The following is a 25,305-nucleotide window of genomic DNA, read 5'->3' on the forward strand; positions in this document are numbered from 1 at the left end:
AGACTCCGGGATCTAAATAACTTTTGGAGGGAAATACTAAGGAATTTATAATTTTTTTATGAAGACTATCAATTTATTATAAAAATGTTGCTTCAACGAACTTTACTTCTCATTAATTTTGTACAAGTTCGTTTAAATTGCATGATTTTCAAAATTGCTTTTTAGCAGACGCATTATTTAACAAAAATGAACAGTTGAATGCGTTTCTAGTGGTGATATACAAATATTTACTTTTGGATGACATTCCAGGAATTAATGGATTACTCACGATTATTGCATTAAACTGACCTTTAAAATCAGCACAATATTTAATAATGAATTTGAAGTGATATATGAATAGCTCGTTTCTCATACCGCTAATAAAGAAAAATGAACAATTTGATTTTTGCTACTTTATTCCTTTTAAATATTTTTCTTCCCATGTCTGAGTAACTTGTAGATATGGGCAATGCTTTTTCTAACTGCTTCTGCAAAAAACATCGTATTGGTTCGATGAGGTATGTTATAGGTTTCTTTTAAAAAAATTGTATCAAATTACATTTAAAAAAACAAAACAAAATGTAGCGCTATGTAACAAGAAAATCTTTTCTCATTTTATCTATTTTGAAAAGATATTTTATTATAATCTTGATATTTGCATTAATGTGTTGCATAAGTTATTGGTGTTGTGAAAAGCCTAATTTATTTATTTCATGATAATAATTTTCTATACTACTATTTTAATGTAATAATTTTTTAATATTTGGTAGATTAAATATTTTGTGTGAAGGAAGCTGATTAATTATTATTATTATTAAAGTAGATTATATCAAGTTATTTTTCTTTCCCTAATGTTACTACTGATGGGATATGATATCAAGGTGTTTGTAAATTAAACATTTACCTTAAATTTAACATTTACCTACCTGTTTTTGAAGATTGAGATAGATTTTAAGTTTCATTTTATCACAGTTTCACATGTTGAATATTTCTAGATTTAGTAGTTACCTTTAATTATATCAAAATTAAAAACTAATTGGTTATCCAGATGTAATGTTACAATTATTACTATTAATGTTTTTTAAATGCATGTGTGTAAGTGAAATTTATTGAATTTAAGACATGACATTATTTTACTTTTTAGGTTGATTGAATTTCTTTAATATTAAATATTCATTAAAAAATTTAATTGCTTTCAGGGATATCACATTGCTTATGATTGGACTTGATAATGCAGGTAAAACCTGCACAGTGAAACACCTTTTAGGAGGTATGATAAAAATTTATGATTGTATTGGCATTTTTTTTATTTTTCCTGCATGGGTCAGATGTCCCCTTGCAATTAATTAATTTTAATATTTTTATCATCATATAAAATTTTCACCCAAAACATTTATTGAAAATTAAGCAAAAATCTAACCATTAGTGCTAACTAATTAATAAAAATTATTCATCAATAAAACAATTGAAAATTTTTAAAAACTAGGCAATAATTATTCAATTACTATTAAAATTTTGAAATACGCATTACACATTCAATTTTTATTTTACAAACCTATTTTTGCAATTTTAAATTATTAATTTATTTACCATTAATATCCTAAAAAAGTTTAAAGAAAAAACATTTATTGTTTTGTATGAAATGAAATTGCTTAAAAATGAATGACTTCTTAATTTTGTAATAAATGTGACATAATTTTTGGCATTCATAAAATAATTGCTAGAGTGCTCAAATTTCCTAATGTGCCTGATGACTTTATAAGTTTTTTCTTCTTTTTTTTTCGTTAGTTTGAAAAGCATAATTTTTAAATTTTTTTATTTTATTTCGTATCTGGGTATCATTGTCAGAAAATTATTCTCTTTTATAAATAATTTCATTTTGAAAAAGTTGAAAATCTATAAATACTGTTTCAAGGTAAGTTACAATAACTTGATTTTTATAATTTTTTTTTAATCCCTTTTCATATTGATAAAACATGTACATGTACATTCTTACCTTAAGGCAAAAAGTCATAGAAAGACAACAGAGTAACTCTAATATATGACTTAATCTCTATTAATTGGTAGAGTATAAAATAATGTAATGAATTTTTTTCTAATTAATGGAGTTTTTGTTACATTGCTTATAATAGTAAAAATGTTCCAGACTTGAGATAACTTTTAAAAATAAACTTTTACTTTCAGACGTGGATTTGATAGTAGTAGCACAAAATTATCCTTAATTTTCAATATTTTTACTTAATCCTAATTATTAATGCAAGATTTTATTATGGTTTTTCAATATGCTAAATTTTATAATTTTTCCCTCTTTAGAATCAACTGCTGATGCTGTTCCTACCATTGGTTTTTCTAGCATTTCTATAAAGGAAGGTAAAAGTCATATAACTATTTATGACCTTGGAGGTGGACCAAAAATTCGGGGTATATGGAAAAAATACTTCGCTTTAGTTCATGGAATTATCTTTGTTGTTGATGCTAGTAATCCTCAACGATTTGAAGAATGTAAAAATGAAATCAGAAATGTTTTGAAACATGATAAAATTGCTGGGAAACCAATGTTGGTGTAAGTACTTGTGAATAATATTTGTTAAACATCTTTCTTTGACAGTTTTTTTCCTTTTATAATGTTCTTTACTGTCCAGATTTTCTATTTTTTACATGTTATTGTATTTTATGATGGCTGTTGCATATGTGTTGTTCAATAAATGTTTATACTATTTACATCAAATTTTATTAATTTAAAAATTTTTGATAGAAATCTGGTTTTGTAGGTAATTTTGGCAAGAATGAATTACAATTTATTTATTGAACTTGAATTTTTTATAATCGTCCTTGAGCCGCCACCCCAATTTTTTGGGTTTGAGACTATTATTGTTCAACTCCCTTGCCTTGTAATTTTGAACACAATCCAGAAGACAAGGGGACTCCTGGACCAGAAATTTGGCTTTGTGGAGGACAAATTGATAGAACTAATCCGCATTTGCATTACATGGTGAGGAAAACCACGAAAACCTCCCATGGTTAGCCTAACAGCAAGAGGACTTTAACCCATGATCCGTCTACCACTGAGAACATTTCACGTCAGCACTGTGGTCTGTGCAAGCCGGATGCGGAATTCATATCGACCAGCCATCGGTGGGATTTGTACCCGGTACACCTCATTGGAAGGCGAACGCTCTATACACTGAGCCATTATGGCTCAATGAACCTGAATTGACTAATATTTCTGATGACTCAAATTATTTGTTGTGTTCAAATAATATTATGTGTACACAAGATTAGTCAAATTCAATTTAATTTGCTAGCAAATCACATTTTTGTTGATTTTTCTCTATTAATTTAATTATAGTTAAATATGTAAATTACTAATAACAATTTTAGATTTTAATGTTTTCAAATTATTCTTTTTTTTCTTCCTGACATGTGCTGATTTTATCTAGTTATTGAAAAAAATTATTCTTACCCCCTCCAAAAANCCAAAAAAAAAAAAAAAAAAGGAGTTCTTGTGGTGGTAGTAAAAAAAGCATCAAAACTACAATAATGGGGAAAAATCGCAGAATTGTTCAGTTTATTAATTTTTGCTATTTTCATTACTCATTGTTTCTATGTTGTTTTTATTTTATTTGCAGTTTTTGTGTTTTTAAATTCAGTGTTAGTCAGTTGATATGAATTCAGTGCTGTATCAAGGATCGATAATTTCAAATTTAATTTTTTGAAAGACAAAATAAAATTGCATTGGTGTAATAGCATATTCTCTTCAGGCTTATGATTAACCCTCTCACCATTAGTCATGGCTTTTTTTAACTAAGCTGCAAAAAAAGGGTTAACTTATTATTCATAGAAAAGTGTGTTATTGGAAAATTTCACAACAGCTTTGTCCCAGGCTTAACTGCTTAGAGGGTTAATTAAGTTTCACAAATTGTTTTAGGCAAATATTGTGATGGGAATTATAAGACAGTTGCAAAAATTATTTTGTTCCTTCCATAGTTAGTTTATCACTCGGAATTAATGGTCTATTATTCCTTGATTAATGATCCTGTGCAGGGATCAGGGAACTGGCCTTGCACCAGAAAGATTCTGGGTTCAAATCCCAGACAAGGCATGGATTTTATTTCATTCTCTCTACTATCTGTCCTTACTGTGGGAGCAACGTTGACCCACCTAATACGGTGCCTCTGAAAGAGTGACCAACAAATCTGCCCTTCAGATGCCTGTATGATGTAGGTCATTATCCAGGTGGGCATTGGAAGAAAAAAAGATCAAAAATTAATTCATGAAGAAATCATAAACATAGTCTCATAAATGAGGAATAATCTATTTACTTCTAATAAGCTAAAGTGTTATTTTATTTCTAGGCTCATTAATACAGGGGGAAAAAATTAATAAATTTAAATATAAAGAGAGGACTATTGAATTTTTAAAGAAAAAAAAGTTTATCATTTCAGTTTATTTAATCAAATTTGAAATGTATTTTTTGAAATATTTACTTATTAGTTTGAATATATATTTTGAATTTCTAGTTTGGTTAATAAGCAAGACATTTCTGGAGCAGTTGATGAAACAGAAATTGTTAGGCGTCTAGACTTAGAAGCTTTGGTAAACGAACAGAAATGTCCTACTCGTGTTGTAAGTTGATTTTATTTTATTCATACTTTGTGTGCTGAATTATTTAGAAGTTCAAAACTATTTTTAATCAACTTTAATGTGAAATTATCATATTAAACTTTTCATATAACTCTTAACTTTTATTAAAATTTTTCACTACTTGGTATAGATAAATTCTTTAAATCTTGATTCTTAAAAAAACAGGAAGCTTCTTGTGCTATTTATGAAGATGCTGAATCTAAAATCAAAGATCCTGGCATCCAAGAAGGGTTTAGTTGGTTAATTGGGCTCATTAGTAGAGATTTTAATGAGCTACATCAGCGAGTACAAGAAGAAGTCGATGAACAAAAAAAGATGGAAGAAATTGAACAAGCTGAACGAATGAAAAGGGTGCAAAGGATACGTGAAGAACGGTAATAATTTAATTTAGAATAATCATTCAATAATTTTTGTATTTTTTTGAAATAGTTTTGCAAAGTTGTAAGTAATATAATTATTTAATACACAGCAAGAATTTTTATATTTTACAGGCTTTGTTTTCACTATATGAGGATTTTGGGGCAATCACCAAAGTACTTTTGGTTAAAAAAAACTCCAAAATTTTGAAGTAGACAATAAGATATATGTGCGATTATGAAATTCTAGAAAGTTTTAAAATACCTTTCCAGAAACAATAAATAACAATTTAATGTAAAAATGTGGCTCATGATTGCATTGCTCCAGGCCCTTTATTAAAGAGAGTAATTTTGATTTTGTTTTTCTATTAAACATTAGTTTAAGATTTATCATCTTATAAAGAAAATTTATATAATTGTTTTATTTTAAACAATGATTTCAATTTATGCTGATTAAATCTATCATCTTATATTTTGTTTGAACAGTATGAAGCTAATCAATAAAAAGAGGACAAATAACTGTAGATATTTTAGCAATGTAAATAATTAGAAATGTAAGTTAAACGAGAGGGAAAAAAGAACCAAAGTACTGGTTTTTAACCATTTTGTTTTGTGTACTGTTATTTAACACTGAAAATCGGGGTTAAAAATTTAAATATTTGCAATTTTAAATATTTGTTTAAAATTATTGAATAATATTGAAAAACTCAATTAATTAATTCTCTATTTATTAAAATTAACTATGTATGAATCACAATATTCATAAATAAACTTTTGATAGTTTCATGTCCTCCAACTTGTTCAGAATTTCCTTTGTTTTAGAAAATAATTTTTCAAGTGATGAAAAAGGTTAAGTATTAATATTTTAATAAATCAGGATTAAAAATTTATTTTTGTCCACCACTACCTGTAAATAATTTAATTAGATATATTAAAGATCATATAAAAAACAAGTTTATGCTCAAAAGTCTCGATAAAGGTTTTTTTAAAGAGTTTTATTAGTTTTAAAGATTTGAATTTTTGTTTGCCATTGCTGATAAATATATTATGCCTGAGACTTAAATGTTGGAGGTTATATTTTTCTTTCTTTTATAACTTATCTAAGCAAAATATATTGGAATTGCAAAATAAATCAATATTTGATATGTGGTTCTTGTTAGGTAGTGCGGATAAGCTTTGTTGTATTTTAATATATATTTTTTTATTATTGCAGCCGAGAAAGTTTTGTTTTCCTTATTTTCTAAGCAATTTTTAAACTTTTTGTATCCTAAAGAGACAATTACAAACCTTATCAAAATTACCTTTAATTTATTTTGTGTTAAAATTTATATTTTTTGTTCCATCAAAATGAACAGTGCTTAATGTGCATTTTTGTTGATTTATTTAATAATTGCTATCTAACTACCACCTTAACTACCACTGTATATTTTTATCTAAAATTTTATAAATTTTCATTTTAAAATATTTAATGATTAGATGAAATAATATTTTAAGTAATTTTTTTTGTACCACTCATTTTTTTATTCTATGATATTTTCAAGTCCATTCATCTTCTAAGTTTTTTTAATACTGTAACACTTGCTTATAACGAGTGCTTGTAAAAAATGGGTGCGAGAAAAATCTTGAAAGTCATACATTCGTACCAGATTACATATAAATGTAGTACTTTATTTACTTTTTATTTCTGTATGGGGGAAAAGAAGCTAGTTAATTTGTTATGGACTCTCTTATCATCTCTTAGTTTTGTTATTCAGGCAGGAAATTCTTTTGACTTTTGAAATTTCCGACTTTTTGGAAAGAAAATAAAAAGTGCTATGCTAAATATCTGCTTTTTCTTAATATCTCTACATTATTTTATTGTTTTACTTTATTATTTTTCTCTTTCATCATGATATATGATGGTTGTATAAATATTTAAGTGTTTTCTTTTTGTTCAAAATAGTTTCACATACTTTTTTATTTTATTTTTTCATGATTTTAGTTGATAGGTATTTTCAGACTCTTTGTTGTGTTACCATACTCATATTTGGTTATTTTGTTTAGGATAAAACTCATTACCCAAAAAACATCATCAATACCAAAAAGGTAATAAAGGTTAAGCAGAAATTTTATGAATCATAAAAATATTCTGGCTGTAATCAAGGTTCGTTTGTTAAAAGCGAGCTATGTTCCAATAGACTTAAATTTGTACCAATTAAGTATTTATGATTTTTTTGTTAAATCTGGATTGTCATTAAACCAAGGTTTGTTATAAGCAAGCTTAACTGCTATTTTAATTTTGTAAGTTTGCAATATATGTCTTTATTTCACAAATTATGCACTTATTTTTGTTGCTATTTCTTTTTTTTGTGTGGTTAAAATAGAGAAAGACAAGCTGAAGCTGCTGCATTATCGGAAGAACAATCTAATGAATGTAATGATGATGATGATGATGATGTTATCATTGGAAATCCTTTTAAGCCATGTGATGTAATTAAGGTATGGTATTTACTATCACACAAATAAAAAATATTTGAATTCTTATTTCGTTCTCAATTCAATGCAACTTATTCATTGGAACCTTGTTTTAAAATTGAAAGTAATTTATTAAACATTTTCCATTATGTTTCATAAGAAATAACTGAAATTAAATTTCTGATCAATAATTTATATAAAATTTTAAATTATTTACAATTACAGTCTGATTTTGGTTGTTTTTAATGTAAAATGTGTTTTATTTTAGTAAATATTTTTAGAGAAAAAATAATATTGATTTTAATGAAATACAATGGATAACTGATTATAGATGTTCCATTAATGGTTTTATTGATTGAACTGTACTTAGCAGCTACAGGGACCATTAGCTGAAATTAGATGTCCCTAACAACCATATAATCCGCCAATAAACTGCGTTCAACTATTTTGATTATTTTTGCTCTTACTGTTGCTCATACACAGTACTGTTGCTCGTTTTTTCAGTACACTGACTTGATCTAACTTTTGTACTAGAGATCATAGTCAGAGAGAGAAGAACAAAAAGGTTTCGCAAAAGTAATCTAGTTCGACACAGTTTATTTAAACTACAGTATAACCGCGAATATCCAGACTGCTTAAGGATTTGTATGGTCCAGATTTTGCTAAATTGTGAATTCCTAATTGTGGTTCCTATATTTTATTTATACATATCGGAATGTCAAAGTTACAAACCCAAACTTATAAAAAATATAGGTTCAATTCCATCATAAGTAGATGTGGTTTTTTGTTTTGTTTTTTGGTAGTTCCTTTTTGTAGTAATTTTCCACATAGCTTTAAAAATCTCAATGTTTCAGTACGATGTTAGGAAACATAAATTACGTGGCTTGCTGCTGAGTTATTTTCTTCTATTCTGTCGATTTGCTCTGATTAAATCATAGGTCTTGTCACTCCTGTTTTTGACAGTTATAGCAAGTTTTTTCATGGTTTTTGTAATCATGATATTTTAGATAAACATGGAATTTAGAATTGCTCATTTAAGTATTAACTTTTTGACACTCTCAATTTCATAGTAAACTTATGTGATCTTATCGATCATTTTTTCCAGCAGTAATTGCTACAGAATTTTAATAATATTAATTTTTTTTAATAGTTAATAGTATTACAACAAGCGAATTTGAGTAATCACTTTTTGATTCTATCAATTCACGACTTTTTAATCTTGAATTAACATGTTTTTTTTTTTGAAAATTTTTTTTCTGCAATTATTGCTTGGAATTTCCACGTAGTTTTTAAAATCGATTATTTTCCCATCTTGCTTTTCATTAAAAATTGATAAAATTTGTCCTTATTTTAGAAGTTTGTATTATTTAAGTTACAGTATGTGTGTACATATAAATTTATTTTTTAAAAATATATTTTATATTTACTATTGATTTTAAGGCTGAACTGGAGGAAAGAGATAGAAAAAAAGCATCCGAAACATCAACTCCTCTTGTTAAGGTGATTCATGTGAGTCCGACAAATAGTGTTGAAGCTAGTAATCGGGAAGAAGTTATACTTCAAGCACAACCACTAAATAAACATATGCTGAGTTCGCAAATGAATGGCCAATTTTCTAACCACGCTTTTATTACTGAAACTTCAAATGGGAATTTATCTTCTGTTCTCTTATATGAAGATGAGGGTAAGAAAATAGGTTTTCTTCTTTTTTTTTANTTACAGTAATTTTCCACATAGTTTTAAAAATCTCAATGTTTCAGTACGATGTTAGGAAACATAAATTATGTGGCTTGCTGCTGAGTTATTTTCTTCTATTCTGTCGATTTGCGCTGATTAAATCATAGGTCTTGTCACTCTTGTTTTTGACAGTAATAACAAATTTTTTCATGGTTTTTGTAATCACGATATTTTAGATAAGCATGTAATTTAGAATTGCTCATTTTAGTAATAACTTTTTGACACTCTCAATTTCATAGTAAACTTATGTGATCTTATATAATTTTTTCTGGCAGTAATTGTTACAGAATTTTAATAATATTGAATTTTTTAATAGCATGATAGTATTACGACAAGCGAATTTGAGTAATCACTTTTTAATACTATCAATTCACGACTTTTTAATCTTAAATTAACATGTTTTTTTTTAATGATTTTTTCTGCATTTATTGCTTGGAATTTCTACATAGTTTTTAAAATCGATTATTTTCTTTACACTAGTACTAAGACATATGAATTTTCCCATCTTACCTTTCATTAAAAATTGATAAAATTTGTCCTTATTTTAAAAGTTTGTATTATTTAAGTTACAGTATGTGTGTACATATAAATTTATTTTTTAAAAATATATTTTATATTTACTATTGATTTTAAGGCTGAACTGGAGGAAAGAGATAGAAAAAAAGCATCCGAAACATCAACTCCTCTTGTTAAGGTGATTCATGTGAGTCCGACAAATAGTGTTGAAGCTAGTAATCGGGAAGAAGTTATACTTCAAGCACAACCACTAAATAAACATATGCTGAGTTCGCAAATGAATGGCCAATTTTCTAACCACGCTTTTATTACTGAAACTTCAAATGGGAATTTATCTTCTGTTCTCTTATATGAAGATGAGGGTAAGAAAATAGGTTTTTTTCTTCTTTTTTTTTTAAAAATGAGGGAAGAAGTTATACTTCAAGCTGTTATATATTAATTTTCAGCACATTAAAAAAAAAAAAAAAAATCGAGACATCGCAGACCAATATTTGAATTGTAAATGAGTATTTTAATTTCTTTTAATATTTTTAATCTGTTTTGTAACATTGGATGGTGGCTGGGTGGCATGTAAGCGAATTTCCCTTTTGTAAGTCTAGAAATCCCTTTGCAAATGATAATTCCCTAGCAGGCAGTAAATGGCTAAAGAGGAGTGACACAACGGTACGAGAACTTATCAGTGAATGCCAGATGGTGCTGTTCCCCCCCCTGTTTTCGAATTTTCAACGCGGATCGTGTGGTCAGTCAGTAGAATTTCTTCTTTTCAGATAGCTGAATATCTCTTTTAGGTCAGAGCGCTTTGGCTTAAAAATGGTCTATCAACTTTTCTGGATCCAGGCAGCCGATAAGTACAATTTTGTTTAACCGAACTTTAAATTTAATTTTTTTTATTGTTTAGCAAAGCACCTTAAAGTAATTAATATAAATTATTATAATCGTATAATATAACTTAAACTATGTTCATAAAATAATAATTACTCCGTTCATTTAAAACCATGTGCGGGATAATTCTTTGTTTAACCCAGCCAAATTTTGTTCACATACTTAATGGTTTCAAAAAATAATTTGTCAAAATAGTTAAAAATATTTTATAGTAGGTGTAGGACCGAAACTTTGAATATCTAATGTATTCTAATTATTGATTTAAGTAGAATTTGTTTGTGTATGTATTTTTTACATATAGTCAAGATTTTTCTGTTTTAATACATTTTTATTTAAAATATTAATTAGTCTTTCACTATTGACTATGTTTCATACTATTTTTTTAACTATGAATAAACGATAGTTCACGTGCAGCCCGGTATCCTAAACCTCAAGGATTATTTATAATTCCTCTAAATAAATCTTTATTTTATTAGATTGCGTAGAGCAGATTAATTTATAATTAATTCTAATCCAAATTGCAACATGGGTAAACCGATTAATATTGTTAATTGATCTTGAGGCAAGTGACAAGCTTGCATGAGCACGTCGGAGAATGGTAATTGATATTAAGCGTAAGAAATGAAACGATTATTTTTTTAATGTTAAATCCCAACGTAATATATTTCAATATTAAGTTGTTTTCATAAATTTTGTTACATTTACACGCAACACAACTTATACTTTTAGTAAGTGGTTATTCCAATTACTATACGATCTAATTTATATCATTATTTTTATTAAATGATTAGTGATAATGGCAAAATATTCCAAAATACATTAAATGTTAGTTTAAAATGAACCATACATTAGAACAACAAAATCAAATTATAACCAAGCACAACCACTGAGTAAGCATATGCTGAGTTTGCAAATGAATGGCCAATATTCTAACCACACTTTTATTACTGAAACTTAAAATGGGAATTAATCTTCTGTTCTCTCATATAAAGAGAAGGGTAAGAAAATAGTTTTTCTTCTTCTTTTTTTTTTTTTTTAAAAAGGGAAGAAGTTATACTTCAGGCACAATACTACTCTTATTAACTTCTTTATTCTGTTTTTAAGTTATGTTTACTTTTTTAAATACTTTAATCATTTGTAAAATATACAGAACCCGTTATCCGGAAATTAGAAAACCGGAAAACCAAAAAAACCGGAATGAAATTCGATAAATTTTCCCGCCATTTAAAAAAAAAATTATTTTTTTTTCCTCATAAGATTTTAGGATTTTTCTTTTGAAAGATACCTTACCATCATTTTGAAAATAATCATTAGTGTATTAATTCATCGTTTTTTCTTCTTTTTAAGGTTATTTCCAAATATATATATTTTTTTAGTTGGGTTTAACAATAAAAAAACGGCTTTTTGTAGCAATTCAGAAAACCGGAGAAATCAGTTATCCGGAATAGCGATGGTCCCGATCGTTCCGGATAATCGGTTCCCTACTGTAGAATGAAAAAAATACATTAATATATTTTTTTAAGAATGTAATAATAATCACGTAATTTACAACAACATGCAAGTTATATTTAATTAAATATATTTTAATATTTCATCAGAATAAACTAGTGGTAGATTTAATTTTGAAAATGCAATTCTATTGAAAGTCTTTGTTTGGAATCCTGAAGAGTTTCTCTTCTAATTGCATAAATATTATATGTATTCAATTTTTTTTTAAATCATAGAGCAGTTACGACCATTTATAACTAAAATGTATTTAAAAGTAAAAACCAGTTTTATTTGACTTTATCTAAAGGCTTAATTATTGAGAAATCATATGAAATAAAGATTTCTTTAGATATTAGACAATTTCCTTAAATGGTTGCTCCACCTATTTTAAGGTATCCTTAATATAACATGTACGTTGGATATTTCTCACATTTCGAATGTATCAATTTATCCTTTCATCAATTTATTAAGTTATTTTTAAAAGATGCAAGTAGAGTCCATATCTCTTTGAAAAGAAGTTTATTTTTTACATATTATGGAAGTTTTTTATGTATAAGTTTGCAATTTATGCATAAATAAACTGTTTGAAAGAAAATATTGGTAGGCAATGCAAATTATATACTTTTTTTAAAAAAAACCCTACTTTTTTAAAGCTGAAAAAAAATAGGAAAAGTAAGTAACGGTTCAAAACCTTAACCAATATTTATTCAAGATCAAAATCCAGTTAAGACCATTTATAATTTAAAGGCGTTTAAAAGTAAAAACCAGTTTTTTAAAAATTATTTAATAGCTCCTTTATTGAGAAATCATATAAAGTAAAGCTTGCTTAAGACAATGTTGTTAAATTTTTGCTCCACTTGTTGCATCTCTTAAAATAACGTGCAAGTTAAATATTTCTTACAATTTGAATGTATAATTTTATCTTCTCATTACTTAATACGTTGTTTATTAAGTTATTATTAAAGGGGTGGGAAGCACCGTATCTTTTCTAAAGGTCACACTTGTTAAAAAGTTAGAAGTTTTTCTGAAAGTTTTTATTTTTGCATATTTTATGAAAGCATGTGTTTGTAAATTATGTTTAAATATGTAAACTATTAAAAAAAAAGTATTTGTAGACACTGTAAATTATAATTTGTTAAAAAATTTTTTCAGATGCTAAGAAAAAAAGTAGGAAGAGCAAGAAACGATTCAAAAACAGGATTGTTCCTGAAATCTCAGAGTCGAGCAATTTAAGTCACATATCCAGATTAGGAGATCTTCCACCTCTGAGGTCAAGTATAGATGGTGGCCTGAAGGGACAACCTTGCATTTACACATCTCCCAAGAGAAATATGCATCAAAATGGTAAAATCATTTTATCAAAATGATGCACCATTAAAGCAAATACTTTTGATAACTTTTTAATTACCATGAAATCACCACTGTTGGTTTGTTCATATGATTTTATTTTTGCTCAATATCTAATATATCTAATTCTCTTACGTGGCTTCCAAATTTTGGCTGTATTTCTTTTCTGCCAGTGGCAGACGTGCCAACTCTCCCGCATTTTGCGGGAGTCTCCCGAATTTTGAGTTATTCTCCCGCCCTCCGGAATTGATTTGAAAAACTCCCGAATTTTACTGCGATCGACGGCCAAACTCAAAATTACCTAATTTTTCCGCGAGTGCGAAGGTAAGTTTTTCTTTCAGCTTGAATTCCATCCCCTCTTATCAAACTACCATCTGCCTGAAGCGTAGCTGAACATGCTTTATTTTCCCCCCTCTTCAACGTTACCTCTAAAAACACTCCTATTTCACCCGCCCCCTTACACTGGGGGCGGGTGAAATCTTCCTCTTCTTTCGTGTGGAGTTGAATGCAATGACGTCACATGTCGTTATCGAGTGACGTCCGTTCAGGAGTGGGGAAACTCGTACTCTCGATAGTTGGAATTGATATTGTATCTTGCTGTTTTTATAGTTTTTAATGCGTATTTTTCCACGGTTGGCAACAAGCTCGTAAACTAGCAACGTGATATCAATTATTCGTTTAGTCTTCGTATATTTAAAAAAAAAAAATTTCAAGGATGTCTTAAGTCGAAACGGAAGTATGGATCAATTTCAACAAATCATGTACCAATGACTTTAGCAAGACTTAATTGNAGCTTGGTTTGCGAAGCAAACCATATAAGATTGCATAGCAATTTTCGGGGGTTGGCGAGCGTTAGCGAGCAGGGGCACAGCCCACTAGTACTTCAATATTCAAATGAATAATTCAAGTAAAATAACTAAGCAGAGATGAAGTGAGAAACTTTTTGTGAGCATAAAAACCCCATTAAAAACATCTGCAAATAATTTATGGATTCTATCTACTAATTACCAACCTTCTTAATCAGTTTTTCATATTGACATATTTTTCTTTTAGCTTAGCTATTTTTCAGTTGTGAGTTGTCTCTAAAAAACAACATATTTCTGGCTTACCATAAAAAAGACTCATTGAATCAAACCATTCTGTTGGTGAAAAGAAAAATTATTTTACTTTTTTTTTTTAATGAATAGCACTAAAAAAGTTTTTTGAAACAATGTTTAATTTTTTTGAAAATTCTGAAATAATTACTATTTATATCAACATATTATTTTGAAGTAGTGTTTCAGATAAAAGAGAAGCATGAGAATCAAATTTAACCTACAGTTTTAGTCAGCCATAAGAACACTCACAATAATTTTTGCAAACTAGCTTTTGCAATAAGTAATGATAAAAAATTTTCAACATAGAAGAACAGAATTCCAACATTTGTGTATATTTTTCCTGTCTAACTATTAATTTATTCATGGTGCGTAGTGTTTTTAAAAAGTGCTGAAAGGGGCTTATTTTTGTTTTTTAAAAGCCCTTAAAGGTACTTTTTTATTGGGTGTTTTTAAAAAATGATTTATATTCTCTTTTTGAAAATGAGATTTTTTTTCTTTACCTTATCAATTTTCACTACGTATTATGCCAAAGCATGGTTTTCTCATTGTTTTACTCAACGTTTTCACAATTCATTGAGAACAATGCATTTCTTTGTATCGACGGTCCGTAGCGTATGAAAGCGCTAATAATTTTTTACATGTTTGATGAAATACTTGTGGTTCCGCATGTGGTATACTGAGCTGGGTTCTGTGAGATTCTTGCACTCTCATGTGCTACTCAGCTGCATTTTGCAGGATATTCTTAAGTTTAGGCTTTATTTTCCACCGTCTAAAATCGAACAGAAAAATCTTTCGATCTCTTTATGGTGGCTAATATAATCAAGAAAAGAGTTCTTTGTCAGACACTAGTCATATCATGATTATGTAAAGTCTTTGAAAATTATTTTGCATTTTGTTAATGTATAAAGTGCTTTAAAATATTTTTATATGCTTAAAAAGTATTTAAAATGTGCTTTTTTTGTTGAAAGATTTGGCTATTCACCTTGTTATTTTTATGGTAAATTAAAAATTTTTTTTTATTACCTTTATAGGTAAAATAAATTGGGCAGTGGTTGATGAGTTGGAACCGTGCAAAGAAACTTCATTGGCTGGCTCAAAACGAGTGGAAGCTTGGTCAGAAGAACGGCATTAAGTTATGTTGTTTTGTAATCAAATTACAAAGTCGATGTTTTGTTTGTCATTAGGTTTTTTAAAAAACCATATAACATTTTATATTCATTGTATATACTAGTCAATTATAGCTTTAGCTGCATATTTTATACGGTATTTGTTTAGATTCAGTTTCTTATTCTCACAAAAAATTTTCACTTGTTTATGTTATTCATCAAAGATATGAACAAATTATATTTAAATTCACATATCAATTTTTAAATACATTTCATTATTCATTTAATGTGTGATTTTTTTAAAAATTATTAGTATTTTTTAATTATAGTTTTTTACCTTGTTGGAAGCATGCAGATTTTATTTTGTATTTGCATTACAATTAGTAATTTTTTATAAATTATGAGTGACATATCAATTTTAAAAAACAAATCAGCATTTGTATAATTTTTTTTAGTTAATAAAACTAATCTTCGTTTTCTAATTTATTTTCTTAACTACTGGTATGCAGATTTCATTTTATATTTATGTTAGTCATTTTCTACTTAATTTTTAAAAAAAAAATATCTTATTGATTTATGCAGTATGCAGACATTTTTTTAATTACATCCACATTACTTAATAGGTTTTTTTTTCACGATTCAATACTTTTTGGAATTTATTTCATAAACTAAAGCCTCTATATATGCTTGTATGTTATGGCTCATTTAAGGTTGCTCAATTACTTAGCTGTAATAATTTATTTTGTTACAAAATTTTCAATTTTATTGTTCGAACTCATTTTTACGATTATGATTTTACAATCATATTTATAGTTAAAATTTTTTTTTCTTAGCTAACTTGTTGAATTGATATTTTATACATGTGAATTTTTTAAATATAGTTCGATAGAGAGTGCAGTCATGGTGCTTTTTGTATTACAACTATTTTTATGAATCATTTTTAAAATACTATTCATATGCATATTCACATTTACATATTGATAACTGCACATACACAAGATTTATCTTATGCTAGTCTTGATGATGATCTGAAATATTTGATGATTAATGTCATGTTTTATTTTTAAATTCATTGGACAACAATTAAATCAGGATGTTTTTACAGTTTTATGTATCATTCCTCACATCCCTGTTCATAAGATTTGAAGTAACTGTGCATGCTTATCTGAAGCACACTACGTGACAAACCTACATGAACAAAATAAAGAGATTTTGCAAAAACCTGTAAGTTTAAAATTCTGACATAATGAGTGGAAATAAATCCCCAAATGAATGGTAATTTACTTCAGTTTTGTTATACCAATAGGAAAATTATGAACTAATTATTTCTAAAGCTGAACGATTTTGCGATGTATTTATCCTCTGATCAAATTTCGTCCCATCACTAGAGAGAATTATGCAACATTGTTCTAATGTTATTTTTAATGATTTGCATGTAAACAAAAAAATATTTATGAATTAATAAAAAAAACTATACTTTTTAGGGCCGAATAATATTACATGGATGAAAATTAGACGTTAGTTTCTGCACATAGTAGTGATTAAAACAATAAATGATTTAACATCTTATTTTTGTTCATGTTATTTAAACTACTATATTATTGTTGACATGTTATTTAAAAATTTTTTTTTTTAAGGTGATATATTTTTTTACCCATAAAAATATCAATAAAAGTGTTATGTGAATATTTTATTGAAAAAGGAGCTTTATCAAAATAATTCCGTATGATTAGGCAATTTTGATTTACTTGTACACTATTAAAAATAGCACTAAATTAAAAAAAAAAATGCATGAATGTTTTAATATTTATATATATATATAATTAATAACTATGTATTTATTAATTTTTTAGTTGTATTTAAATAAGTGTCACAAATTAGCATAATAATTAAGTAATTATATGACAAATACTAAACCTCAAAATAATTTCACAAATTTTTTTCTTTTTACTAAGCAATTTTCTTGCTGGTAGAAAGAGTTCATTTGTGTCTTTTATCAATATTTTTCAATAGTTATTAACAACAGTGTATTGTGCTAATGTTTTCAACGGAGTGGTTATAGCCTTAGAATGCTGACCTAGCCCATACAAAGTAAAAGTACAACTCAGAAGCGAAAAAAAAAGAAGAAAAGACGAGCATGTGCAGTTACTTCAAGATTTTCTTCGGAAATGGGACAAAAACTACAACATCTCCCTATTGTCTTGTTTTAGCTAAGAGCTATTTGCCAAAGTATTTATTGTGGCATAGTAATTATTGGATTAAATTGATTGTCTCAATAGTTTCAACGAATATTTAAAAGTGATGTGTTTTGTTATGAAAGTATTTCAATATTATTTTCATTTGAGATAAAACTTAATCTTTAAACATAATTCAAAATGTTTTAACCATGTTCTATTAATTATAAAATTATTACAATTACTGTATTGTTTTAAAATTAATATGTAGCTTTTTTTCCTAATATTTATTCATGCATTCATTAATGATTTTGTACAGATTATTAAGTTTTGTGGAACAGGGCTATTCGAAAGCTAAATTAAAGAGACAATTTATTTTAATGCTTGAAATAAAATATTTATGTCATTGTTATTTGGGCTAAAGGACTTAGTTGGTGCAAAGAATTTGAAAAATGAACGTTTTTAGTACAAAATGCATTAAAAGTTCAAATACCTTAAAATTCCTTATGTTTAAACATCAAAGATATAAATAAGCACTCATTAAACGAGATTAAATACAACAGAAAGGCACAAATTGTCATTAATCTTTTATGACATGCCATTTTATTTTTAATATGAACCAATGCTTTTGATATTTATGTAACATCAAATAATATTTATCTAACAATTTATTACAAAATATAAATAAGCTGATTATTTATATTTTGTAACAGAATTGAGATACAAAGGCATTTTAAATTTTAAAAATTTTGTATGATGTGCTATAATATTTCTTAATCTTTCAATGAAAATATTATAACTATATGAATAGTGCGCGAAATGAAAAATGGAACATTTTAATAACTGATTGTCATGTATTAAGATGAAATCCTAATGGTGCAAAGAATTGAATTTAAATATATGCACACATGCATTGATGCAAACAATATTTTAAGTTAGCATAACAAAATCACATATCTTTATTGAATAAATTTAGCTTCTTTTTGATGAATTTTTACTTGACCCTCAAAATATGCGGGTGGGGTCATAAAGTCGCAATTCGGAAAAAATAGTTCTAATATTTTAGACCAGAGATCAATCATAAGTTTGTGCTCCTTAATGTTGATTTTGTTTTTGGTATAATTCGTTATTATACCCCTACTAGCAAATAAAAAAAAATTTTGAGCACATTCATAAAATTCATTTACTCAAAGATAATTCTACATAGAAAATTATAATTTTTTTTTAATAATTTATTTATTTTAACATTGTTCAAAAAATTTTTTTGTGTATATAGTATACTCATTGAAACATCATTTTTAAAACTGTTATTTTAAATGATAAAGTCTAAAATTTTGTTATAGTATTTTTCTTCTTCTTTTCTCTCTTTTTTTTTAATAATAATAGTTTCTGAAAATAGTTTTTTATGTCAGAAATTTAATTATATGGCTATTCAAAGTAATATACTTTAAAATAATTCACAAATTTGCAACCTTACAATTTTAAAAGCTGAATTAATCATCTTCATTGAATCAATTTAATTATGTGCAAACATTTTTTGATTTTCTTAAATAGCTTCAAAAATGTGATGAAATACACCAAAAAGTGATATTAACTATAACCTAAACTTTCGTCTGTTCTTCTGCCAAACTATTAGCATAATATTTTCCAGATTGCATATTTTGAGTTTCAAGAGTACAAATCCATTGTAAAATGCATGTTTATTCAGAGGAAGTATGTTTTCGCACATAAAAATATTTCTTGCACATGTAAGATAGCATACAGTTGGACCTCTATTTAACCAAGTCGCTAAATCCCAATAAGTTCGTTATATGGAAAATTCGTTAAATAGAAAATTACCTTTTGAAATACTTAACACAAAACAGGTTTTAAATTCATAAACACTAGACGTAATTAAAATAGCAATTGCAACACCTTTTTCTCATAAACTAGTAACTTCTATTTATTGTATAAATTCTTAACCACAAAAAAATATGCATGGAAAGCAAGAATAGAGCAAAACATCATCCAGTGTTACACTATCATGCTACATGCATTTTTAACTAAACCTAAAGTCATGTATAAAATTATACCTGCATTTATTATAAAAGTCATTTTAAACATACATTACCACATGCGTTTTTAAGTTTAATTGCTACTGATAAAATCCATTAATTTTGTCTGAGATTTTCGTTTGAAATGCAAATAAAAAGGGAAAGGGACTTAACTTTCTCTAAAAGTTAAGTGGCTTTAAAAATCCATGCCTGGTCATTTCCCCCATGAAATGCGTTAACAAGTTTGAAATGTTCTGAAATATTTTGGGAAATAGGGAGAGTGGATCTCAAGGAAAAGTTACTTAAATGGAAAATTCACTTCGCTATTTGGAATTTATTTTACAAAGAAATTTCCAAAGTGCTCTTGGTTCCTTGAAAAAAAAAAATCGAAAAATGGTAGTTTGTTAAATAGAAGTCCAACTGTATTTACTTTTAGTTTTTGAAACTATTAAGATTAGATTTTAGTTTTTGAAAATTAGACCTTTAGATCAAATGTTATCAAGATGTTCTATTACCCATCACTTTTTCTGTTATATTTACTAATCTATTATAGATAAATGTACTTAAATGTAATTTTATGATAAAAATCAATATTTAAGTACCTGGTTGTTTACAAAAGAGTTGAAATTGTATTTACCATCGATTTGTGGATAATTGGTAAGCTTTACCCCAGTTCCAGTTACTAACATCAACATCATTTTCACTGAAAGCTATAAGACATACTATTTTCTGATAAATTTAGCACTAAGTGTCTTCAAAAAATATATCAACATGTGAATTTTGAAATGTGCAATAGTCATGATAAAGTGCCTCTTTATATTGTTTTTACAGTGTTATTTATTACTGACTTAGCATTGATGAGTAATAAGAACGAAAAGCAATGTTTGTGAGGTTGAAACATGACCAATTTTAATCTTTCTGCAATTTTGTAAATTTAAAATGTAATTATATGTAAATATGCATTTTTTTTTATCACAATGCTCTGCTTTTAGGGGTATCAGTATTACTAGTCATTATATATTTTGCATCAGTGTTTTTTATATTCTTCTAAATGTAACTTACTAGTCAGCCAGCATTGTTTTTAAAAGTATATGTACTTTTAATTCCCCTTTATATTATTCTCTCAAAGTCGAAGTATTAAATACATGGAAATATATTTCTGTTATGAAACATGTATTTTGTTAAGTTTGATTTATAAGAAGTCCATTTTTAATTTGATTAATTTAAACTCTTGGGCTGATGAGGTAGGGGTGTCACGCCTCCAAAACTTATGATATTGTCTACCATATAAACAAAAGTTCTCCAAATATTCTGGTCCCTAGCTAATGGATAAACATACCCTTTAGCATTTGATGCTTTTGAAATGTATTTTTTTTTCAAGTGATAACGAATTAAAGCAATTTTTTTTAAAAAAAAACCAATAGCATTTTAAGAACTGTCATTTGAATTTAATATCATGTTCACTTATCTAATTGATCATTTACATTTCTATTTAAAATTTATTTATGATTGACGAAGTTCATTTAATTCTTATTTAAAGTATTGCCTTTTTTTGCACCAAATAAGATGTTTTTTAAAACTGTAGTATTTTATTTTAATTTTGTAGTAGTTAGTGCGTATGTGGATAAGTACTATTGTTTGTAATTAAATATTCCTGCCATTCTACTTGATTGAGGAAGTGAAGTCAATACCTATTTTTTAAACTTAGAATTAATTAGTTATGTGTTTTGATGTTGAAGACTTATCTTATAAAAATAGTAATGTTTCTTCCCTCATTTTTTATTTATAAAAACTTGTAACAGACTGTAGTCATTGTAATTCTAAATATTTCAATGTACGGTGCAAGAACTGTGACTAAATGTCAACTTATATGGTGCTGCTTTTTACTGCAATAATTTTCTTTTTAACCATGATTCTTCTACTTAGTTTTATAAATGAGTAAGTTTGTTAGGGTACATTGGTGGGTAATTTCATTGGTAAATTTTATTTGGTCGATATTAAATGAGTTTTGATTGAATTTTGAAGTTTCAGGGATATGCATGAACATTTTAAAGTACTTGTGTAAAATCCCCTCGACCTTCTTCGGCAAAACCTAGAAAAAGGCACTAACAATGAGAGACTATATACGAAATTTCTTGGTTATTCTCTTAAAGTTTTCCATTGAAATAACTTTGTTGAAAAATTTTGTTGTTGTTAAAATCTCACGATTTTATATTTTTTTAAAAAATTGTGCCACATTTTTTTTACCCCTCCCTTCTCGCTCCATGAAAATGTCGGGGTGAGGTTTCGCATCCTATTTCTCGCTCCCATGAAATTTCTAGACTAGAGTGTTCAGTAGTAACGCTCCAATAAGAATAAAACTAATTCATTTCTTTTGCCCGGAAAACATTTTATTTCTCATTTTACACACCAGATGGCAGTACCAGGATATTTCTAAGGTAATTGTAGATAGTTGGTTTATTTTAAACTAGATGGCAGCACTAATCAAATAAATGTATTTGGCAAACTAGGCACTTTTATGACCGTTTTCTTGAAAATTAACCAATCGTTAAGGGGTTAAATGTATCTATATTCTAAAACATCAATTTCAACATTTTAAAAAAAAAATTACTTTTTGTTATAAAAATAGAACTATTCTCGCAACGATCAGTTGTGAGCCAGGGTAGTCATAAAGGTAAAGGCCCCACAATTTTGTAATTGTGGCAGTTTGGCCAGCACTGTGCACATGTCTCCTTTACTTCCTAGGCAAGCTGCTACCCATTGGTCTGATGCTGGATAGGCTTAGTTCTACATAATGACAGTAAAGTGCCTTAACCACTGATTCATCGCTGCTCACTTTTTGTTATAGTTCTCATTAAATATGCATATTAAATTATTGGGTGTCGATTTGGCGGAATTTATGCCAACTATCCTGGTTGACGGAACTTTACACATGCACTTATTTTATAGCTACTAAAAGCATTTTTGACAGCAAAATTAAGNCCAGTATGTTCAAATTTATGGGATGACTTTTATAATTTTACTTGGGTGGGTTAGATTTATTAAGCTATTTTTGGAAGTATAAGGATAAGATCTTTTTGTGAGTGCCTGTGACTTCTTTGCAAAAAAATTTTTTTACATAAGTTTTTTCTTTAAAAAAACTGATAGTAGTATTAAAATGAAGCAGTTTGTTATCGAGCATTTTAATGTGTTTGTAAACAGGTTTCTATTCCTTTGCTTTAATATATCAGAATTTAAATTTTGTGGCTTTGAGTATAGTATATCTCGTTTTATAAGTTTTTATTTTTTCTATTTCTAACAGCAGCACTTACATCAGTTGCTGGATGTTGTATAAGTCGACCTCCTATTTTTGATTATGAAATAGCAAATTTCTAGTACCTCGGGTGTATAAGTCGATCGCTGAAACAAACAAATATAAAAATTTTTAAAGTTAAAAAAAAAAATAATAAAAATTAAGTCTGCAAAATTTTTTTCAAGTTAAAAGATTTCACATTTTTCTCTCTGGACACCATACATTTTCCCGGGTATAAAGATGCATAACGTTATTGTATTCTATGCTAGAGTTTTTAAATGCGTAGCTTTTTAAAAGTTTTCATTGTGTTACATAGTTTGAAATACTTTTGAATAAATTATCTAAACTTTTCTTATTTTTTTGAAATTTAATTTAACCCATTGTCGGTTCTGCACATAAAAAGTCGTATTTTAAATTGCATTGTTCTCCGCATATCAAAACTGGTTTTTCCACGCAATTAGATAGGAAAATCGTGTATTGTAGAAAAATATTCTTCCAATTTTGCCCATATTCTAAACCACTAATAGGTTAAAATGTTTCTGAAAAAAAAACCCTTTTTATGTAAAGAAAATGAATAAAAATGCAAAATTAATTGCATATAACATATTAAAAATAATTTTTGAAAAGGGTAAATTTTCGCAGTGTTAATTATATCTATTTCATAATAATATTGTTTATAATGCATCGATATTTCATGATCACCGAATGCCTGACTTTATTACGGGTGCGCAAGTTGTCACCCTATTTTTTGTAAAATTTTGGAGGTTTGAAAAGTAGACTTATACACCGATATCTAAGATAATTCAATTCCCTCAAAATTAAATTCTTTTTTAATGTGTTTATATGAATGCTCTAATTATTATATAATTTATGAAAGTCTATTCAATGACAATGAATTTATAATTTTCGAAAGTGTATTCAATAATAATGTAGGGGATCCTCTGACAAATTTTCTATCCTGAATCGTATAATTAGTTAAAATAGTGCTTTTCTGATATTTTTTTCTTTAAATGTTAAGAATTTTTCTACATTTCTGTTTAATGCACATCAGATATGCCATATCTTCTTTCCATATTTTTACGTATTTTAAACAGTTAAAATTTATAAAACATTGGAATTATTTCCTTCCACCCTTCCCCCCTCAACAGTGCACAAAAAGGCTGAATTTAAAAGCTCAGTTTTTATACCTAATTTGAATCGAATTTTTTTTTTTACTCTTATTGTCTTGCTTCAAATGATCTTAAGAATATGGTGTATAAAATATGACATGTCATTTTTAAAGAAGCATGTATCAACATAGTTTTTATTAAAAAAAAATAAATTATTTTGTTAATGGTATGAAATAAGTATTTGCAGTTTTGCATTCTTTGATGATGCAATTTGTTACTTACTTATAATAAGCAGTTAATTGTATGAATCTTGTTTTTATCAATAAAAAAATATTTGTAAGATTTTGTTGTGATTATTTTTAAATTTTTTCAGGGGAACTACTTTTATTTGGATTAATTAAAAACCAGAATCAATTCAAATATTTGGATATCTAAATAATTGATTAGAATATTATTTAAAAAAAATTAAAATAGTATTTGGTTTAATGACTACAAACACTATGTTATTGAGATTTCGGAAATCCTAAACTAGTTTTGAACACTGTTTAGTTTTGAAAAATTTAAGATAAAAGGATTTGAACCAACTACTTTGAATTCAGTATTATATATTATATTTAATATATTTTAGGTAACATAGATGAATTATAATAAATTTAATAAAAGTTTTAATTAGCGTGTTAATTTTGTTCTATAGTTAATTGTTAATTTTTTGGTTATGCTTAAATGAAAACTTTTACTAAATCTGGGTAGATGAACNGTTCGGTTGACCACCTAACCGGAACATCTGCTCCTGCACCCCAGAGCCCAAAGGTCAAGAAAACTGAGATGGGCACAGTAGGACTTGGCCCTTTATGGGCTGTCGCGCCGCTGAGTTTAGTTTAGTTAAATGAAAACTTTTACTAAATCTGGGTAGATGAACAGAATAATTTTAGACAATTGACTGAAGGGCTTTTGACAGTTTTGAACTGGATGGGTATTTTCCATTGTATTTTGAACCTGGTTAACCCTTATCTCTTTACTTGAGTCCACTATATTTCTAGCGTAACAAGACACAATCATTGGTAGATAAATAAATCAATAAACTTCAATTA

General features: G+C 27.2%; 1 protein-coding gene across 1 annotated transcript; it reads left to right on the forward strand.

Moving 5' to 3' along the window:
- Positions 1 to 144: 144 nt before the first annotated feature.
- Positions 145 to 16,707, forward strand: LOC107438921 (ADP-ribosylation factor-like protein 13B). The gene is made up of 9 exons (XM_043046556.2): positions 145 to 497; positions 1,179 to 1,249; positions 2,293 to 2,542; positions 4,500 to 4,605; positions 4,789 to 4,997; positions 7,343 to 7,457; positions 8,874 to 9,117; positions 13,209 to 13,400; positions 15,532 to 16,707. Exons 1-9 carry the CDS (start codon positions 442 to 444, stop codon positions 15,630 to 15,632), a joined length of 1,344 nt encoding a protein of 447 aa, XP_042902490.1. The 5' UTR covers positions 145 to 441; the 3' UTR covers positions 15,633 to 16,707.
- Positions 16,708 to 25,305: the final 8,598 nt, after the last annotated feature.

The sequence above is a fragment of the Parasteatoda tepidariorum genome, chromosome 9 (genome assembly GCF_043381705.1).
Source record: "Parasteatoda tepidariorum isolate YZ-2023 chromosome 9, CAS_Ptep_4.0, whole genome shotgun sequence".
Taxonomy (NCBI): domain Eukaryota; kingdom Metazoa; phylum Arthropoda; class Arachnida; order Araneae; family Theridiidae; genus Parasteatoda; species Parasteatoda tepidariorum.